At 54.2% G+C, this 21,253-nt stretch overlaps 2 protein-coding genes across 4 annotated transcripts in view; one reads left to right on the top strand and one right to left on the bottom strand.

The window, feature by feature from the left end:
* Positions 1 to 21,253, bottom strand: part of SLC6A6 (solute carrier family 6 member 6) — an 84,869-nt gene that overhangs the window by 23,533 nt on the left and 40,083 nt on the right. For all 3 annotated transcript variants that reach the window (XM_072784996.1, XM_072784998.1, XM_072784997.1), the window contains 4 exons: positions 19,343 to 19,585; positions 17,452 to 17,586; positions 15,938 to 16,172; positions 6,036 to 6,168 (listed from right to left, as the gene is read on the bottom strand). In XM_072784996.1, coding sequence (XP_072641097.1) covers positions 6,036 to 6,168; positions 15,938 to 16,172; positions 17,452 to 17,586; positions 19,343 to 19,571 — 732 coding nt within the window. In that variant the 5' untranslated portion in view covers positions 19,572 to 19,585. The remainder of the gene's footprint in view (positions 1 to 6,035; positions 6,169 to 15,937; positions 16,173 to 17,451; positions 17,587 to 19,342; positions 19,586 to 21,253) is intronic.
* Positions 8,163 to 17,007, top strand: LOC140611188 (uncharacterized). The gene is made up of 6 exons (XM_072788060.1): positions 8,163 to 8,255; positions 8,308 to 9,039; positions 10,467 to 10,783; positions 12,076 to 12,135; positions 12,783 to 12,882; positions 14,996 to 17,007. The coding sequence occupies exons 1-3, from the start codon at positions 8,163 to 8,165 to the stop codon at positions 10,509 to 10,511; spliced, it is 870 nt and encodes a 289-aa protein (XP_072644161.1). The 3' UTR covers positions 10,512 to 10,783; positions 12,076 to 12,135; positions 12,783 to 12,882; positions 14,996 to 17,007.

Genomic DNA, 21,253 nt, shown 5'->3' with positions numbered 1-21,253 from the left:
TCTTTGCCTTCAACATGAGGCGTTTCCAGGCAGGGTTCTTGCCTGGGAGGAGCTCAAAGGTGCGCGGTTCTGGATGGACGGTGAGATCCTGGTATTTCCGACAGGGCACTGGATGATCGAGGGCTCCCAGGCACAAGCCCACTCGATGCTCACCACATCCCGCAGATGGGCATGCTGGCCACGGTGTTGAGACAGGAGGAACGGAAGCTCAGCGGAGCTCGAAGACTTGCTGAGGTCATCTACACCCAGGGCCCCGGAAGCTTAAGACCACCTTGCTCTGAGCAAAGGCATGAGGTAGTTTACTTGGCCACGGCAGCACATACAGAAAGTTCCTGTTAACCACCTAAAATGCTCAGCCTGGGTCGCAGAGCTGTTGATTCCCTCATCAGGGCCTTGGAGCCTGAGGGACCAGAAAGGAACGACTACACGGCCAATGTACCCATTTTACAGGTCAGGAAACGGACATCCAGAGAACAGGATGAATGTGTCCGTGGTGCTGGGAGGTGGGGGCAGTGCCAGCTTACTGCAGGGCACTTCTAGGGCCTGGGCAGGCATCAGACATCGATGGAGGGTCTGAACCCCACCTCTCTGGCACAGGAACCTAGCTGGAGCACAATTCCTGGACAGAAACAACTAGGAAGGGCCTTTGGAAAAGGGCAAGATGTAAGCTCTCAGGGCCTGCCTGGCTCAGCTGCCCTCAGCCAGTACCACCAACCAGCATTTATTGAGTGCTTACTGTATGCTGGGCACTATTCCCAGTGCAGTAACTTCTATGCTTAGTCCTGCCCTGACCCTTTGAGGCAGGCTGCGTTACGATCCTCATCTTAAAGGTGAGGAACCCGAAGCCCGGAGAGTCTGCTGCCTGCCCACAGGTCACACAGCCCGTAGGTGCCTCAGAGCCTGCCTCCAGAGGACAACGGCAGAGCAATAAAAAGCCCCTCCGCGTCCAGCAGTTTCTTCAACAGTTTCTAGCAGTTTCTTCCAACGACCACAGGATGGCTGGACTGGAATTCAAGCTCTATGACTGGCTTGCTGGGAGACCTTGAGCAAGTTATGGGCCCTCTCTGGGCTTCATTTCCCCACCTGGGAAGCGAGAGGCTCAGGCCAGATGAGCTTGGAAGCTCCACCCAGCTCCATCGCTCCAGTGGGAGGGATGGGGTGGCAGGGAGGGCCAGCTAGGGGTCACCCAGGCTGGAGTTTGGAACCTACCCTCTGCTACCTCCCAGCTGGAGGGCTTGGCCTCAGCTTCCATCCATAGGAGGAGGAAAATAAGGGTGCTTACCTCACTCGCCACCCTCAAGAAACAGCAATGAGTACTCTCCTGGCGATCCCATTACGCCAAAGGGCTGGCCCTCCTCCTGCCTGCTGCTGCCTCCCCACCCCCCACTGCCTTTTCTCCATCTGGGCCTCAGTTTCTCTAGCCACCCCCATTTTCTTCTCCTGAGGCAGAGAACTCTCCCAATCTCCCAAGGACAAGAGGCCTATGTGGAGGGTGGGGGCAGGTCAGGAAGCCCCAGAAGGGGTGAAGGAAAGAAAAAGCAGCATGCGTCCACAGCCGCTCCTCCCTTCCTGCAGACAGGCTCCCCCCCAACTAGATCTCACCTCTGGGCCCTGCCTGGACCACACCCGGAGGCGGGTGAACAATGTCCCTGACAGCAGGCTGTCCCCAGAGGGCGGCCACTTCAAAGCCAGTTGGGCCCCACTGGGCTGGGCAACCCAGCTCTGGCCAGAGGGCTTTGTGTCAGGGACACAGGAAACCACCCCGGGATGGGGGTGGCTTCCCTTGTTTTTAAACAGTATTAAATCTGTTTAACAAGCACTTAGGTAGCACTTACTGTGTGCCAGGCACTATGCTAAGAGCTTTCTGTGTATTCATGCATTTTTAATCCTGAAGAGGTAGAGACACGTATCACCTGCACTTTCTAGATGAAAAAACAGGCCCAGAGAGGTGACGTCAGATGCCCGGGGTCACAGCGCTGATAGGTGGCAGAGTGGGATTTGATGCGGTCGGCCAGCTGGCTTCGGAGTCTCATCTTTTGTGTGTGTGTGCACGTGTTATTGCTGATCCTCCCCCGATCCAGAATAGGACAGCCCCACCTGGTCACGCCACCTCATCTGCCTCTTTGGAAAGCCACCCTTGTTTTGCAGAATGTGCTGCTCTGAGGGCAGGCCCCTGAGAGCCATTCTCTCAACTTTTCCGTGACTCCCCCGGGATCGTCACGGGAGAGGCTGGTGCCAGCCGCCGCCAGTGGGCCTCTGGTGGTGGCCCAGCAGGCCTTGCCACGGGACATGGTATTTTTCCACTCTTGCTGGCAAGCCTCTGTGGTTCCTCTGAGCCCTTGACCCAAAAGCCCTGTGGCCCAACTGCCCTGGAAACTTGCAAGGACAACTCTTCCTCATTCCCCTAGGGACAGCGGGCAGAGAGTGGCCCACAAGGCAGAAGGGAGATGGGCTCATCTCCTGCCACCGCCACCCCTGCCGCTGCCACCCTGGACTTCCTTTTGGGGTAAAGGCCTGGGCAGCAGGGGTCACTGGGCCCAGAGATGGAAGCTCCTCGAGGTGGGGCCATGGATCTGTGCCCAGCATCTAGGCAGGCCCTGAGGGTCTTCACACCACCCCTGTGTGTGTGTGGCGGGGGGGGGTTGCATAACCAGCTCATTTCACATAGGGGAGACCAAGGCGCAGAGAGGGAAGGGGCCGTTCCCAAAGTCATGCAGCCTATGAGCAAAAGTGAGACCCCAAACCGGGTCTGACTCTGTCCCCTCCACCCCTGCTTGGCTTTCCAGTGCAGGACAGAAGAGCCCGCGATGGAAGGGTACAGCCAGCCTCAGGATGCGTCCCGGCTCCTGTCCATGACCCTGCTGCCCTCTGGGTCCACAGCACCCTGTGTGAGGGTCTGGACTTCTGTCACCTTCCTAGACCTCATGCACTGTGAGCAAGGACACGCCAGCCTCATGGCCTACTGTCAGGCTGGCCTAGGGGGAGGGCGGGCAGCAGGTGAGGGTGAGGAGGTGGAAGGATGCAGGGCCCCGAGGCTGGGAGCGGGACTGCCCAGGTTCAAATCCCAGCTTGGCCACCAACATGTCAGAACACAAGGATGACTGAACGAGCTGTAGCCCACAACACAGAATGGTGCCCACTGTGCCTGTGCTACACGGCATTTGCCACCATGGTCACTATCTGTCGAATGAATGAAGTCCCTGCATATCCAGGGCCAAGGGTCAGACCCTTGGAATGCTGACAATTACAAAAAAGGGAACTGAGGTCCAGGGAGGCAAAGTGATTTGAACTTGGGTCCTGAGCCGCCCATGCCCTCCATCCATCCACCCCCTGCTGGACTAGTGTCAGCCACTGAAGCAGGGCCAGGGCCAGGATGAGGTCCATCCTGCTGCCCGCGGGCCCAGCCCCCATGGCAGCTGTGAACCTGGTCTGTGGCCAGGGCTGGAAGCCACGGCTGGCGGCGGGCGGGCAGGCAGGCAGGCCATGGAGCTCAAGGAAGTCCACAGAGCCTCACTGTGTTTGTCTTGGCTTCTTTGGGCTGGCCCAGGCTCTGCTATTGTTCTGGGAGCCATGCCTGCACCTCTGGAGCGTGAGGAGGAGATTGTCTCCAGGGGCGGGGTAGGGTAGGGGGACCTCCATCAAGTCACGTCTTCAACTGGCCACAGTTGAAGCCTGGTACTCTCTACTTTTCGCTTTGATTCTATCCTGCTGCCCCTTCCATTGTATCTCAAATGTTGCCGACTGTTTCTGGGAAACATCAGCTTCCTCGGTCAGACTGGGGGCTCCCCCATGGGTCTGTGTCAAACATACCTCAGGACCTTTGCATTGGCTGTTCTCCCTGGAAATTTTCCTCCTTTAGATATCCACATGGCTTACCCATCACTTCCTTCAGCTCTGTGCCCCAAAGTCACCCTTCTTGGTGAGCCCACCTGGCCACCCCAATTTAAAGGTGTGCCCCCCAAAAAATGTGTGTCCCAACACCTGTTCCCCTCCACCACAGTATTCTTCAGTCACCAGACTCAAGTCACCATCTAAATCCAATATATTTTACACATCCACCTTGTCACAGACAACAAATATGTGAGCCCCCGGGCCACAGAGATTTCTGTCTGTTTTGTTGCCTCCTGCACATCCCCCCAGCCCTATTCCTACAACAGTACCTGGCGGATAGCAGAGGCTCGAAATGTATAAGAGCGTCAGGAAATGATCCTGCCTCCAGCACTGCTGGGGACGAGTGCTCCCTAGAAACTTCCTGATAAACTCACTGCCATATGGGGAAATGGAAGCATGGTGTAGACAGGACGGCTGTTTACTGCACCGTCTGTGCCAAGCATCGTGCGGGGTGCATAACACACTCGTTTGAACCCTCACCTCCGGCCGTTCTGTAGAAGAGGACACCGGGGCTTGAAGGTGAGGGACAGCCCTTGAACAAATCACTTAACCTTTCCCAGCGCGGCTCTCTCATCCTTGGCAGAAAGGCAGTAAGGAAACCGTCTGTCTGCACACGACACAGAGGAGGGCGCTGGGGCAACATCGGTGAATGAGCACCAAGGCTCGAGGGCCGCTCCCTGCCTGTCCTGGTGGGACGATATGGCCAGGCGGTGCCCAGCTCTCTGAAGCTTCCTTCCCAGACTGGGTTTTAGGATCGCTGGGTGGCTCTGACTGCAGAAATGGGCAGAGGGCAGAGGCGGTGCAGGCTCCCCCAGAGTCATCCCCATTCTGTCTCTGCCATTCCGGGGACCCAGATCTTGCCCTGAAGTAAATGCTGGGATCTGTTCAGATCCAGGATCTCACTTAAGGGGCTCTTCATCCCCGTAGAAGGCGGTCCTTACTGTAAATTCCAAGGCAACGGAGGCCTTTCTCTGAGCGACTTCACTCACTGCCTATCGCCGCACCTCAGATGCCACCTCAACGTGCTCTTTTGACATTTGGAGGCTGTTAGACCTTAGAGATTTCCCCCCTATCACGATGAAAGGGAAATGACAGATGGGAGGAGGAGGTACGTAAAGGTGGATCCAACACCTCCCCGAGATACAGTCTAGAGCCTTGGATGCAGGCTCACACCTCTGATCACCACGGCCCCCTCCCCACGGACTTGTCATCATGATGACAGTGACACCAGTCAGTGTCTTGGTTGCCGGGTAACTGTCCAGCTCTAACTTAATAGGTAATGCTTTAGTTACCGGCTCTCATTTTCATTATTAGAAATATACCAGTTATTCCTAAAACCTCAATTATAAGCTGACATTTTACCAATCAGCCACCATCTTTAATAGCTAACATCCTAGTTACCGTGTAACATATTAAATCAGCCACAAATATTTCAGTGATGCCTAACATTTTGGTTAACAACTAACATCCTGGTTATGAGCAAATGACTTAATATTCAGCGAAAGCTTTCCTTAATAACTAACGTCTTAGTTTCCAGCGGAAGCGTTAGCTGTCAGATAATTCAGCTCATCTGACTTAGCAAAGCTCCCAAGTCTGTGTTTCTCAAACCTCAATGTGGGGATACCGTTCAAATGTGGGTTCTGGCTGTGCAGGTGTGGGGCAAGCCCATGGATCCCTATTTCTAACAAGTTTACAGGGGATGCTGATGCTGCCAATCGGGGCACCCTTTGCAAAGCAAGGGTCTGTGTAGTTGGTGAATAGCTGGTAACTAACAATAAGTTGCCAGCTCACCTTGCTACCAGCTCACTTAGCAAAGCCAGTGTTTGTTATCGACTAACATCTGCGCCACCACCAAACACCTTCAAATGGGAACCAGTGGTGTATGGGAGCCTGTGCAGGCTCCAGAGAGCCCACCATTTGATTTTCAGGAATTTTGTTGGCTAGTTGTTAAACCATCGGTAACTTGAAATCAGACATGGTAGGAGTTATTTGCCCCATGAAGTGGGCAAATGCCACAAAGCACGGCCTTATTTTCTTTCAGCATATACCGGTCTTCGGTCTGAGCCGGTTTCAAGCAGGAGGGCCTGGGGGACTAAGAGGAGATTTTTCCCATGAGGCAGGGGAGGGTCAGAAGCACAACTCACCTTCCCCGTGGACTTGACACCCTTCCAGATGCAGAAGAAGCAGACCAGCCAGACAAGGAGAAGGCAGAGAGCAAGGTCCCACTTCAAGGAGCCAGGGTCGTCAATTCCAGAAGACAAGCTCAGCACGTTGCGCCTTCAAGCAAACAGAGCCACATGGTCAGTTGGGGCAAACCCGGGGCAGAGAGCTGAGGCCAGGGCTCCAACGGGCTGGGGTTGAAACCCTGGCTCAAGTGCTGTGTTTCCACAAGCCCCCTCGCTTCTCCAAGGCCTGGAATCCCCATGGATCACCAAAGCAGTGCCCGCCTAGGTCACAGGGTTGTGGAGAAGTCAACAAGGGGATAGATTCAGACTCCTGCGTCAGGTGAATCTGGGTTTAACCCAGCCTGGCCTCGCGCAAGTTTAGTATACCCCCAAGCCTCAGTTTCCTCATCTGTAAAATGGGCACTAATTCCCATGTGATTGATTCTCAGTGGACCCTTCTTCAGCACCCACTGTGGGCCAAACACCAGATTCAAACTTGGCTCCACTATGTCTCTTCATAGTGGACCTGAGTCTCTTCATTTGTGAAATGGGAATAACTCCCCAACACTCTCTGTCCCATCCTTCTATGATTCTATTCACCTCCATTTCTTATCTGGATTTCCACTAAAATGTAAGCCTCAAGAGGGCAAAGTGTTTGTTCTTCTGTATGTGGCTGCACAGTTTCTACCCACCTATTTATGGGATCGCTGTCAAGAGAAAACCCGCACAAAGTACCAACCACAGGATCTGGGGTGCAGCCAATAGGGAGTAAACCTTAGCGGTTGTTTCCATTCTGGCCTTGAGATGCCCAGAGCAGCACCGAGCAAACTCTCTGCAGGGTTGTGAAGGTCTCACAGGAGGAGGCAGGTAGACAGTTTGAAGGCTAATCTAATCGGCACAGGGCACCCACCACCCCTGCCTAGAGGCTGGGTCTTTGGAGTCCAAGAACCTCGCTGACGTGCAGAAACGCATATGAGCACCTACTCAGACACATCCCTGAGGGGCATGTGAAGTCATCTGAAGTCAGGGTGGGGCAGCACAGGGTGCTGGCAGCCAGAAGCCACAAAACTCCATGCCAAGAAACAGTCCCCATTGTCCCAGAGCTCTGATAATGCAGCAGTGACCAAGGGCGGCACACCAGGCACAGCACTCGAGCAGGGTCCCCTGTCCCCAGAATCCCCCGGCTGCTGACCATGGGAGCAAGGGCGCTTGTGCTGCCCTGGGAAAAGCTGGGAATCCTTCTAACCAAAGTCAGCTCCTGGTTTCAAGGCCATACACAAGCCCAAGAGGCAGCAGAGAGGGAGTCTGACTTTGTGCCCTGGTTTCCTCTTCTATAAAACACAAACAACAGCTCCTGTCCTCAGGCTGCCGCCCAGGAATGCCTTCCAGATGATTCCCTAGCTCCCAGCCAGTTGGTGGGAGGCTTCCCATGGTCAGGGCTCTGGGTCTTGGAATGAAGCACCAGGATGCTGCATTGCTTTTCCTTTTTTTTTTTTTTTTCCAGAGAAGCTTCAACATGAGGACCTTGAATAAAACCAAGATGCCTATCTCAACTGGCATCCAAGTGAGGCCTTTCTTTGGGCCAGGGCTGTGCTCCCAGCACCAGAACAGCACATGGCACATAGTGGGGCCTCAAGAAATATCCGTGGAGTGAATGAACCAAGGACTCACTCAGTTGAGGTGACCGGCAAGTCCACACGGCACTCTGAACCAATTCATGAAATAGTTCCAGTGACCTTAGAAAGGGCAGCATTCCTGTCCTCTCGTGGGAGAGCCCTGGCATCAGTGGGCTCCCCTCTGGCACCTCTGACCACCAGGTGCTCAGAACACCCCCAAGGCCTCTCTGGTTTATCGCATCTGATCCACGGAGTAGAGGTCATTGGCCCCATCTATGGATGGGGAAAACCGAGGCCTGGAAGAGTCAACCGTCCCCAGACACGTGGCCAGCGGGCGGCAGAGTTCCCACCTGCACCTCAGCCTGTCAGACTCTAAAAGCCAGTGCTCTGTGGACCCCACCACCACCACTCCCCCGCTGTCTGCTCCTCTGATAAACAGAGAGAATAGAGAATAGAGCCCAAATTTTAAAAAGACTGCCCAGTCCCCGCTATGGGTCAGGGTCCCCTGGAGCCTCAAGCAGGGGGCATCCCCAGGAGGCAGGCCGTCCGCCAGCCGCATCCCGGCTGGGGCCCTGCCAAGCACGTGGGTCTGGCGGCTGCAGCTGCTTTAGAACAAAAAGCCCTTCCCCGTGCAGCCTGCAGAGCTCGGCACCTTCGGTGAAGGCCCAGGGCACCCGGGCAGCGGCCCAAGGCTTCCCGGTGAATGGGCAGCGTCGGGGGAGAGAGCGCCCTTCCACCCACACCTCGGCGGCCTGCGCCCCGTCCTCGTGCTCCCAGAGAGCCTCTCCGGCCGCTCCCCGCACAGCCCCGGCTCCCTGCGGGCCTCGGGGCCATCGGCGGGCACCGCGCGTCACCTGCGGCGGGAAGCCCGTCCAGCCGGCCTGCAGACCGCGGGGCTGCCCATGCCGAGCAGGTGCCCGGCCTCTCCTCGGGGCGAGCGGGCCGAGAAGCCTGAAGCTCCAGGGCTCCGGCCGTGTCACCGACGCCCCTTCGGCCTCCTCCTACTCCTGTGCCGGGCGAACTGGCGGCGCCCGCGACAGACGGCCGGCGAGCCCTGGGCAGCTGACCAGCCACGGAAGGCGCGGCAGGGAAACCGAGTCTCCCATGCTGGCCACGGTCTCCGTGACGCGGGGAGGCCTGTTCCCTGTGGCCCAGCAACGTCCACTCCCGGGCCTCTCCCGGGCCTCCTGTCGCGTGGGCAGCTGACCAGGGTGGGGGGTACCCCCGGCTGCCGACCGCGCGCTGTCGGTAGGAGCGAAAGACTGGAAACCGCCCAGACGGCCGCCAGCGGGGCCCAGCAGGCCCGAGAGGACACGCAGTGGAAGGCTCCGCGGCCCCCGAGGCGCGGGAAAGCTCCCCGCGTGCAGGTGAGGGACGATATCCTGGAGATAAAATAGTGAACAAAGCGAGGTGAACAGCGGCTTGTGGCGTGCTCCTCATTGTGTTCAAAAGGGAAGGGGGTGGATGTCCATTTGTGCTGGAGTGCGCACAGACTATTTTTGGCAGGACATGCAAGACGCCGGTTGCGGCGGCTGCCCGTGGGGAGGGGGACCTGGTGGTGGGGACGCGGGGGAGGGGAGCTCCCTTGGCATTAGGTATCATTTTCCCTACTTGAGTGTTTTTCTCTTTGAATGTTTGATGTTTTTAGATGAATGACTCAACGTTTTTAATAGCACCTTTATAAAAATTATTTAAAATTCTTCAAAATGTTTGTAATGGGCCGTGCAGACGTTCTAGGAATGGAATGAATGTGTCTCATCCATCAGGGGTTGTCAAAACAGAGCCTGACGACGTGGGCCCAGGGCCAAAGTGACCGGCGTCCTTTCCAAAGATATCTTTGGGTAGCTGTGGAGGCCGGAGAGCGTGTGCGGCCATCTGAAGCTTTTTTTTTTTTTTTCTGAAGGGACCCAGTGCAAAGGACCCTCCACAAGTCCCTCCCATGTGGGGCTCCCATGGCCTCAGCCACAGAGCAGCAGGCAGGGATCCGTTGGGTGTTCCCGCTGTGGTGCATGGGAGGGCTCAGCAAACTACAGAGTGCTGTGCCCCAGAGGGACAACCATGGTGCACTGCCCCTCAGCAGTCTCCCAACCACCCCAGGAGACTGGATGTGACTCCAAGTCCAGCCACATGTCCCCAGCACTGCCACTACTCGTGTCTGGACCCCCCCATGGCTTCCCAGAGCTTTTTTAGTGGCTTCCCCACTTGTCTTCCTGCCTCCACGGTCACCCTCCCCTAAGTCTGTTCTCATCAAGAGAGAATCTGCCCAGACCCGAGGCGGGTCACACCCCTCCTCTGTTGCACATCCTCCCATGGCTCCCACCTACCTACCTCACAAGGCCCTCCTAACCTGCCCCATCCCTGTGGCCTCCCTGAATAAGGTGACCAAATACTCTCATCATTCAGACCGATTAATAAGGACACTGAGACATAGGTATATAAATGGGGCATGTCCAGGACAAGTTTATGTACCCTGAACCTCATCCCCATACGGCCCCTTTAGACAGTGGTCTTCTGAGATTTTCTCTGAATAGACAGCACATTCCTGCCTCAGGACCTTGAAACTGGTTGTTTCCTCAGTCACCTGTTATATGACAAGCCAACCCCCAACCCGCAGCATTTCAGGTCTCCGCTCAAATGCTACTTCACTGGGGCAGCCTCTTCTGACTATCGTATGAAAAAAGCATCCCCGGTCACTCTCCCTCCCTGGCCCTGCTTTTATTTTTCATCATTTATCATCGCTTTTATGTGACAATTATATTTGTGTTACCTGTTTAACATCTGTCTGTCTTACTAGAACGGCATCCCCATGGAGGCAGGGCCTATGTCTGATCGCTGCTAGATCCAGAACAGTGCCCAGCACATAGTAGGTGTTCAACAGACAGTAACTGAGTAAATTGATGAGACCCATTTGGTGGATGGGGAAACTGAGACTCAGAATTCACCTGAAACCACCCAGATGAAAATCAACCCTGGGCCTGGATCCCTTTTCCTGGTGCTGCCCTGGGGACCAGCCATCTGTGTGCTCGGTCCTACGCTGCCCTTCACGAGGACCCTCAGAATCCCAGGCTCCCCTGCATCGCTCATCATCGCTCAGAGGGAGGAGACCCAGAGGTGAGCTGCATTCTTGTCCAAGAATAGTAATGATTCATTCCAGGGTGGGATCCAAAAAAGAATCGCCTGGACGTCTGTTGTGAGTCGGCCGCCCTGCTGCCGTCCAGCCGGCACTCAGAGATGTAAATACGTCCTCCGAGTGGGCCAAATCGTTTCCTTTTGACTGCCGGCCAGCCATTTATTGGCCATGGCTCTTCCCTGGAGACTGGCGGAGGCAACAATTATAAAAGAGCCCGTCCGCCCTGAGCATGGGGCCACACAAGGCTTTCTCCACCGCCTCCTCCTTCCGACAGCTGCAGGGGAAGATTGGCTGAGCACCGCTTGTTTGCAAATATGACTCATTTCTTTGATTCTAATAAAGTCTAATGATACGTGCTGAGCTCCCGGGGGGCTTGGGAGGAACCAGGGAGGAAGGCATGGCTCCGGCCTGATGGAGGGCATTTGGCCAGATCTGGCCCCGCCTGTCTTCCAGGGCTGAGGTGAAGCAGGACCCTGGGGACGGAGCGAGGACCCCAGAGCAGGGACGAGCAGGATGAGGTTAAGCGGGGGCAGAAGCTCTGTTTTCCATCACAGAGCCACTCAGAGTCAAATTATCAAGCCGGCGTGAAATCACTGTCTCAGAGGCCCCGGTGGCTTCCAAGGGGGTCTGGATGAGGACATCTCACCAGTTCCTGCTGACAGTGGTGCTTTAGCATTGCAGATGGGGTGGGCATGGGGGGCCAGGGAGGCTCCATGCCGAGGGAAGACCTCGCGCGACCTGAGACTGGGGTGTCTCTCTCTCTCTCTCTCTCTCTCTCTCACACACACACACACAGCATGATGTTACCAGTGACCGTGGACACAGACGTCGGAGGAGGTGGCGTCTGGTGTCGGGAGGTGAGGGCTGGGAGCTCTGTTGTATCTAGCTGCTTGTGTAACCTCGGGCAAGTCACTTAACCTCTCTGGTCCTCAGTGTCATACCCAACGAGCCATGATTGGAGGCCCTGTCCTTAGCACATCACTTGTCTTCGCCCTTTAAATCGAGCCAGACTATGAGGTGTTGGGACCATGCTATCCTCAAGGTTTAGAGAGGTGAGGTGACCATCCGAAGGTCACGCAGCTGGGAAACGCAGAGTCCAGAGGCAGTCAGTCTCCCTGCTCTAAGGGACCTGGAACATCACCCATGCTCCCAACTCTCTCCTCTAGTAAAACGAGAGAGGGAGAGGGCGAGCAGGGGTGATCAGTAAATTCCTTCCCCGCCTGGGGCCAGAGGCAGTCTTGCTATCATGATGCCTTGTTATCTTGATTCCCAGGGAGCTCCCAAACACCCAACAGGCATTGTTCTACCTCAAGGATCCACAGGTCTGCTGCAGGTAAGAGAAGCAGAGAGAAACTACGGCTGGGGCTGGGCCTGGGCTTTGGTTCGAGGGGCACGGAGACCAGCCTTCTGAGAGTATCCGCACGGCTCTGCAGCCCAACCTGCTACCGGTCAGTGACACCTCAGTAATGTCCCAGCGAGCCTCTCCGAAAGGAAACCCCAGAGCTAGTCAATTATAGGGCTGCTAGCTACTTTCAGGGGAAACCATATAAGCCGTTTCACCCCAAAGGGAACTCAGACCCACTGATGGCTAAACTCTCTGAGGCCCTCCATACAGTTGGTACTTAATGTATGTCCTAGTCTCTCTCCCACTAGTGTGTTCCTTGAGCGGTATCCAAGACATTTAACCATGTCACTCTCCTTCTTGTATACCTTCCATGGTTCCTCCCCCTTTGACCTTTGAGAACAAAGCTCCAACTTACCAGGCTAACATTCAAGGCTTCAAACCTTCCCCCGGCCCCATGTGTCCTACATTCTGGGCCAGACTCATGACTTACTATTCCCAAACACTTGTGTGTTCAGAATGCCATGCCTCTGCACGGGCTTTCCTTCTATCCAGAATGTCTTTTCTCTCTCCGGTTCAGCCTAGTGAGCTCCTATCCATGCCTCAAAACCCAACTCATAAGGCCCTCCCATTTGCAGATGAGGAAACTCAGGCCAGAGAGGGGTCGTTCACTTGCTGCTCCAGGCTACACTGTCAAGTGGATGCAGGCATGGAATCAGTAAGAAGAATCAGCATTCGGTGAGCACTCATCGTGTTGAAACACTCTCACCTAATCCTCTCTGGCTGAGTGAGATCATAGTATAGGAAAAGCCACGAGAGGGTTCTGAGCTGAAAAATGTCATGTGTGGATTCACAGTTGACTGCAGAGCTGCAAAGTAAGGTGGAGGGAGGAAAGTTCAGGGCTGTGGTCCAGGAGAGTGATGATGGGGGTCCCACGGAGGGTGGGAGGTGGGGGAGTGCCAAGTGGGACAGTGGTCATACTCTGGGAGAGCCTAGAGCACCTGCGACCTGGATGGGAGATTTGAGGCAGGCAGGAGTTTGGGTGGATTCCTATGTATTTCCCTACTTGAAGGGATTCCATGAAGATGAAATACAAATAAGAGAGGCAAGTCCCTGGCATGACATTCACGGGAGCCAGCTACTCCACAGTAGCTCTCTTTCCTTTCCCCTCTTGCATATGCAGGAGAATGGAAGGCTCTTGAAGGCCAGGGACTGGGAACTGGGCCCTTCTTCCCCGTAGGCTGGCCCAGAGCTGCACTGCATTGGAGCCCCCCAACTGACTCGCAGGCCTCTGCCTCCGCTCGTGCAGGGGGCAGGCCTGGTCTTCTCAACTAAGTCTGCATTCCAGGCACCTGCTCTGTAGACCCCAGTCCTCCCAGGGTTCCAGAAAGAGGGCACGTTATTTGTGGATGTCCAGGTGGGCTCACCAAGCTCTGCTAGGACCCAAAGGCTGGAGTGGGAGGTGAGCCCCAGGCAGGTGGCCAGTGCCCTGTGGGCTAATAAGCAAGTCCATCTGGATCCTGTGGGCCCAGGCTGCCTGATTTCCAAAGATAAATCTGTGTTCAGGGCTCCCAGGCCAGGGAGGGCAGCTTGGGCACTCAGAATGGGGATTCTGCAAGGCAAGGAGCCCCGAGACCCCTCAGGAGGGCTGAGTGTAGGGGACAGGCAGGAGAAAAGGCATGGGAGAAAATGGGACCCCCTGAGGACCTCATGGTTCACAGGGGCTCCTTCCCAAGAGCCCTCAGGCCTATGAGAGCAGAGACGAGCAAGAAAGACAGCCCCTCTGCGATGGTGGGGGCAGGTGGGCCCTCCTTCTGACGGTCAGATCACTTGAGTTCCAAATGCCCCCAGAGGGCAGCTTTACCCACTTTGAGAGCACCAAATAAATAATAAGGCCACACATTTCTCAAGCGGCTTCTCAGGGCTGGCCATACATAGTCTCATTCAGTTAGGGCAGCTCCACAACCCTGGGAGGGCAGTGCTATGATCCCCTCAAGAACAGGTGAGGATATTTGGGGCCCAGAGGGGCAAAGCCTGCCCAAGCTACAAGGGACAGACTCGAAGGGTCAAGCCCAGGCTACCAATCCATATGCCTGAGGCAGCAAGGTCCCAACAGGAGCCCAAGTGGCTGGTTGAGTGCCAGTGCCCTGGGAAGGGTGGGTGGTCAGGCTGTGCCAGGAACAGCCTAGAACAGACAGGGCTGTGGCTTCAGGCCCCATTCAAGTGAGAAGAATGAAGTGCCCACATTTCTTTGTCTGAAAACTCAGCTCTCCAGAGGGTGTGGCATAGAGGGGGTGATGAATGTGCTTGTAATGCACTCTTTGTCTGCAAGTGGAAAATATGTACACACAAAGAGCCCCTGTCCAAGGAGGCCTCAGGACTCATGAGCATAGACCAAAGGCTCGTATGTCAAGATAGGGACAGGGACCCCCTTGAGTGACCCTTGCCTGCCTAGGATTTCCTGGTCCCGACCCTCAAGCATGGCTGGGACCAGCCAGCAGGCCACCCTCTGTCCTGTGGGTTTGTTCCTGGTTCTAAGACGTGGGAAGACCCTCAGAAACGGCAAAGCTAATACAAAGAGGAGTACTGTCTCATGATGATGAGGGACCTTAAAACAGTCTCCTGCCCCTGGCTCTCTGCCTCCAGTTATCTCCAGGATCATGGGGAACACACAGGTTCCCAAGTTTAGTAGCTCATGAAGAGCAGAGAAAGTAATGCATAAGTGCTTTTGTGATTGGCCTCCAAGCACCGTGTTCAAAGGACTCCCCTGTATGTCAGCTAAGAGTCACCCACACTTCAGGTTTCCACATGCCACCTTCCTGATGTCTGTTCTATGTCTATATTCCTGTAGCCGCTGACTACGTGGTGGTCAACCGTGGAAATGGCCACAGTTCTCCACCTCTCACCTAAAGATAGAGAGCCTTTCTCCTCACCTCTCGAGTCTATGGCTTCCTTTGGCTGATGGGACATTAATGGAAATGATGCAAACAGAGAACTGAAAAGAACTCCCGCAAGGGGGCTCTCCCCTTCGTAGTTTGTGGAATGCTGGGTCGCCCACGAACAAGCCTGGGATGGCCTGCTGGGGAATGGGCCCATGTGGACCAGTTGCCCCTGGCACCCCAGCCAATAGCCAGCTAATCCCCAGAAGAGCTATCCTGATGTCTTACAGCCGACCTACTCATGAGGGAGCCTGGCAAACATCGGAAGAACTGCCCAGCTAAGTTCAGCCCAAACTGCCCATCAGCAGATCCACGAGCCAGAGAAATGGAGGTTGTCGAAAAAGACACCAAGTCTAGGGGTGATTGTTACACAGCAAAAGCTAACTAATGCATATTTTTCACTCTATTGACTCACCTGGTCACTTGAGTAACTACTTCAGCTTCGTATACGCATTTTTCTCTGTACAATAACAGGTTTGATGTGCTAACTACATTTTGTCTAAAATACATTAAGAAAACTATATCATTTTCAGACAACAGAAGTACATATACCTGCGTATGGGTGTAGTAACGATTCATTCCCCTCATCTGACAGTTAAAGAAACTGAGGCTCAGAAAGGGGCAGTGACTTGCTGAAGGTCAAACAGCCAGTAAAATGGCAGAACTGGGATTCGGTTCCAGGCCTGTCTGAGACCAAAGGCATGGATTTATCTCCAAATCTGCACCCTCCTGCCGCCCACCACCCACCCCGAGATTGTGACTCCCACATCCCTGGGGAGATGACGGAGTAGGCTGTCCTCTCTGCCCCCACCCAGGCCCTCCCTCCTTCCTTCCTTCAGTGAGGCCAGCCTTACTCCCAGAACTCGGTGACAGGAGAAGTGAAGTTCTTGGTGCTGAGGGTGATCCACAGGCTTTTGTTCTTGCGCATCGTGTCTTCCATACACTGAGGCGTATTCCAGCTGTGGTTGCAGTGTGCCCAGGGCAGCTCCGATTGGAAGGACTGGAACAGGTAGTAGGTGGCCCAGGCCAGGATGATGACATAGTATATATTCAGGAGGGACACGATCACGATGGAGGCATAGCCGATGCCTGTGGGTGTGGGCAAGCAAGATGAGCATCAGAAGGGAGGCCGGGTCCACCATGGCCACATCGTCAACCCCACTATCCCTAGGCCTGGGGCCAGAAGGAGCCCTTCAACAAGGACCAGCAAATATTTGTAGGATGAATGGACAAGTGAAAATAATGGATGGTGTGATAAGCTGGATGAATGGAAGAATATATAGAGGAGGGATAGCTCAGTGAACGGATGGCTAGATGGATAGATGAGCAGATGGATGGATGGATGGATGGATGGTTGGTTCAAAAGACAGTTGGATGGATGGATGTTGAACTGATGGATGGATATCCAATTTGTTGATAGATGTACAGATGGTGATTGGTTGGAAGGTTAGGTAGATGACTGGATGGAGGAATGAGTAGATGAGTTGCTGGAAAGATGGATGGCTGGTCTAACTATTGACAAATGGAAGAAAGTTTATGGGATGGATGCACAGATTTATATAGATGAATGAATGAAGAGAACCACACATCCTCCCATCTCTGCCAACTATAGTCATAACAGGGATGATTTTATGGGTGCCAACTAGGTATCAGGCACAGGACTAAATGTTACAATAATAATAAAGCTACCATTAATTTGGAGCTTACTATGTATACAAAGCACTTTTACAGTGGGCAGCCCTGGTGGCGCAGCGGTTTGGCGCCGCCTGCAGCCCAGGGCGTGATCCTGGAGACCCTGGATGGAGTCCCACGTCAGGCTCTCTGCATGGAGCCTGCTTCTCCTTCTGCCTGTGTCTCTGCCTCTTCCCCCGCCCCCGTCTCTGTCTCTATGAATAAATAAATAAAATATTTTTTTAAAAAAGCACTTTTACAAAGCTATGTCATTTTGTTCTCCTAGCGACCCTATGAAGCAAGCACACTATTTCCATTTTATAGATAAGGAGACTGAGGCACAAAGAGATTAAGTGACTATCCCAAGTCACATGAGTTTGAATAAGAGGAGGAAGTGGGACTTGAAACAATACAGACTCCTGAATTTGAGTGTTCATCTTCTGCACTATATTGCTGGGCAGCTGCTAGCTCATCAATCCTTCAATGACCCAGAGAGGTGAGAACAGCCAGGACGTACTGAGCAGCTACTGTGGGCAGCAGCATCACAGAATAATGTACCAACCGCTACCTTGTGTCAGGCCCAGTGCCAAGTGGACTGGTGTGAAGATCCGATGTACCTGGCAAATAGCAGGTGCTCAATAAAAATTTGCTGAGCTGATGAACACTGGGCCCCGGGTGACCTTTGTCTCATACTCACCGGAGAACAAGGGGCAGATCTTTTCCCAGCAGGTGATGCCTCCTTCAGAGGTGTACTGGCCTATGATTACCTCTAGGAAAAACACAGGCAGGCCGCCGCCAAACAGGAAAATAAAATATGGTATGAGAAATGCACCTGCAGAGAGAGCAGAGTGGGGTGAGGGTCAGGCTGTGGCTGTCACAGGGGCCGCTCCCAAGCCCTCCTGACCAATGAGATCCAAGAGAATGAGTGAGGGACAGGACAGATAAAGGCCAAACTCCTGGACCTGGGTGAAAATTCTCCAGGCCTTGCCCAGCTGTCCAGCTGACATCCTTTCCAGTGGGCCTTCTCACCTCCTCCAAATCCACCAGGTGCTTTTATCAGCTCTGAACCTTTGCTAAAGCTGTGCCAACTACCTGCCTGCCTTCCCCACATCCATCCATCCATCTCAAATATGACCTCATTGAAGCCCTCACCCCGAACTTCCCAAGGCCTGCTCAGGGCAGGCAGCTAAGAACTAGCAAGGAAGGGTACGGTGATAAGAAGCAAGAGGTGAAAAAAAAGAAGCAAGAGGTGGGCATTGGCTGGGGGTGGGAGCCAGGGGAGAAGTGAGGGCAAAGAGCCGGGGTGAGGGTTCCTACCTGTGTCCACTAATGGCTTCAGTGGGTCCATAAACCCTTTGAAACTGTGGGCAACTTGGGTCTATGGGTATGCTTTGTTCTGGGGAGCGTCTAGGGCACTCATCAGAGTCCCAAAGGCGCCTGAGACCTACAAAAGGTTAAGAAACCAGGCTCTAAGGCAGAATTTCCCAAAAGGTGGTTCTCTGAACTTGGGCGGCAGCAGCATGCCATCTGCTGCCATACAAGCCTCTGACTGCGACTGTCCCGAGTGCTGAGCCCCTGCCTGAGGCTCTTCAAGCCCTCTCCTGAACCAGAGAGAATGTCTCTGTCATGTGCTACCCGACTTTAATACCTCCAACAGGAGAGGATTCTAGCTCAGAGCCTTCAGCAGGTAAAAATAAAAAAACACCCACAAAAGCCAAAAGCAAAACAAAACAAAAAAACCCCACCGAAACCAAAAAACCCAAACCAGCCAACTAATCAGTCAGACAGGGACTTTACATTTTAAAAAACGGTCTTTGAAAGTGGTCAGTCAAAAGATACAAACTTCAAGGTGTAAATTCTGGGGACATGGTGTACAGCACGGTGACTACAGTCAAAGTGTTGTGCTACATACTTGAAAACTGCTGGGAGGGTAAGTCTGAAATCCTCATCACAAGAAAAACAGTTATAACTATGGGAGGTGATGGAAGGTAATAGCATAGTGATCATTTAGCCATGTACACATGTATCAACTCCTCACATTGTACACCTTAAACTGGCACATGTTATATGGCAATTCCATACAACGGGAGCAAAGTTTTAAATTAAGATGGAAGAACTAAAAATAGCTTCACTGTATTTTTCTTTTCTCCTGGATACCTTTCTAATCATGGCCAGTGATAATGGTTTTCCATTTATGAGGGGACACAAAGCCTGTTTTTGAAGTACCTTTGGATTAAGTTAGAAAAAGCCAGAGCAAAGGCACATGGACGGGGCGGGGTTTGTGAAGGGGACGTGTGAATGCCTGAGGCCTGGGACCCAGGGCCTGGCCTCACTGCCTCTCTTCCGAGGGGACAGACCAGAGAGTCAGAGGGAGGCAGGAACCTGCCCGAGGTTGCACAGTAAGACCCTGGCAGGGTATCACTGGACTCTCGGTCACGTTCAGTTCTTGCCTCTGAAGTGAGCTGGGCTGGGGTGGGCAGGCGGAGGTCCGGGGGGCGGGGGGGCTGGGAAAGCGGGGTACAAAGAGGCCCCCACGGGCCGGCCCCTCCCTCTCCTCCATGACCACTCGCTCCCCTGCCCACACTCACCTCCACCATTTTTGTAGCAGAGGTACGGGAACCGCCAGACGTTGCCCAAGCCGACAAAGCCACCAGCCACAGAGAGCACAAAGTCGATCTTGCTGGACCACTTCTCCCTCTGAGGGGGCTTCCCCTCGGCCTCATCTTCAGGCCGGGTGCCTGGGCTCTTCCCTGGGGATGGCTTCAGGATGTCTTTATGAAAGTCTTTCAGACACTGCAACTTCTCCTTGGTGGCCATGTCCTCCTCACTTTCTGCGGGGAATAAACAGAAGCCCACGTGCACTCAGTAAGGGATGGCCTGCTGTGCATCCTTGGCAATCTCTCTTCTCACCCATGGGCTAGCTCCGACCAGCCCAGGCCTGTGGTGAGGGGCCTGCATCCCATCTGTCCACTGCTCTGACAATATCCTGAGTGATTCGGGCCCCTCTAGGGGATCAGCGACCTCAAGATTCGGGAACTGATGGGCTCCATTCCCCAGCCACATGCTGAACAGAGGCACGGGAGCCCACGTCTGTCAGCTCCAAATGTCACACCTCATTCTGCCCCTGCAGAGAAGCATGAGGCTACCCCAACCCTGGCATCATCTCTACGAAATGTGACACACTCCGGACAATTCTAAGAAAACAATGGCTCCCATTTCTTTCAAGGCTCAGCACAGTGCCTGGCCACAGGAGGTGTTCATTCTGAGCTTTGAAAGAATGGGTCAATATCAATGAATAAGGAATGGGGTTTCAGGCTGGAACAGAAACAATATTTGAAAAGGTTTCCATCAGAGTATGGAAAATGGAGGCTTATGAAATATATTTGCAAGTCATTTACCAGTCACATCTCTGCAGCATAAAGCATAGGGATTTGCACTGTGAGGATTATGGAGGAATGTCAGTGAATCTCCATTTGTCCAGCCCCCCTGTCCACCCTCTGGCTTGCTCTAACCCCTGTACCATCCAGGCTCCCTTGCCCTCTCCCTGTGACTCCCTGTTGGGTTCAGTAATGGAAGGCCCCAGAGGAGGTCACACCTCCAAGTTGCCAGGAGCTGTTCAGGATCACCCTTAGCCCACCCCTGCTTGGTCCCCACCTTAGAGGAAGGCTGCCACCAGCCAGGCCAGAACATCTTCCTCTACTTCTCAGATCCCTGAGTCCTAACCACCCGCATTCCCACCTCAGTCCTGAGGGCAAGAGCACCCTGAATCCCAGCCCAGGGGGAGAAGGGAGACTTTGAGGGTTGACCCCCACATGGTGCGGGGCCGTGGAAGACAGCTAAGCTGGAGGTGTCAGAGCTAGTGGGCCTACTCCACCCATCTCTGAGCCTGTTTTATCTGCAGAACAAAAAGCTGGAAAGCAAAAGTGACCAACTCATAGCCAAACAGCCTGGGGCACCGCTTGTCTTTATGATCCAAACTGGTGGCCAGCAGTGAAGTAACCGAGAAAAGTGGAGTTTTCTAGGTTTCCTCAAGACACATGAAGGGCATTGAGACACCCTGGGTTCACACTTCTTGAGGGAACCGTCAGCTGGACCCAGTGTGTCCCCATCTCCCAGGCACATCTGGGCCTGCCTGCCACCTGGCTCACGGGACATATCCAGTGGGGGTTTGAGTCGGCTTCATCTGAGTGCTTAGCACTACCTGACAATGTCTTGTTCAAGTCCTTGCTTCCTTGTGAACAGTCTCCCCCTCGACAAAAACAGAGGCTCCATGGGGACAGGGATCTGTCTCATCCACCGCCATGCCCAGAACCTGGACTGCAGGAGGAGAACTGATGCATAGATGGTCCCCAGGGTGGGATCTACAAGCCACTGCTGCTCAATATAAACCCCAGCTCTGTCCCCAACTCTGTGACACCAGCGATGTCTCAGCCTCTGCGGCCTGCATGATGGAAGGTGGTGGTCTGGGCAGGCCGAGGTGGGGGCTGCCGGCGGCCCTG

Source organism: Canis lupus, chromosome 19 (assembly GCF_048164855.1).
Source record: "Canis lupus baileyi chromosome 19, mCanLup2.hap1, whole genome shotgun sequence".
NCBI lineage: Eukaryota > Metazoa > Chordata > Mammalia > Carnivora > Canidae > Canis > Canis lupus.
This window is presented reverse-complemented; position numbering and strand designations above follow the sequence as displayed.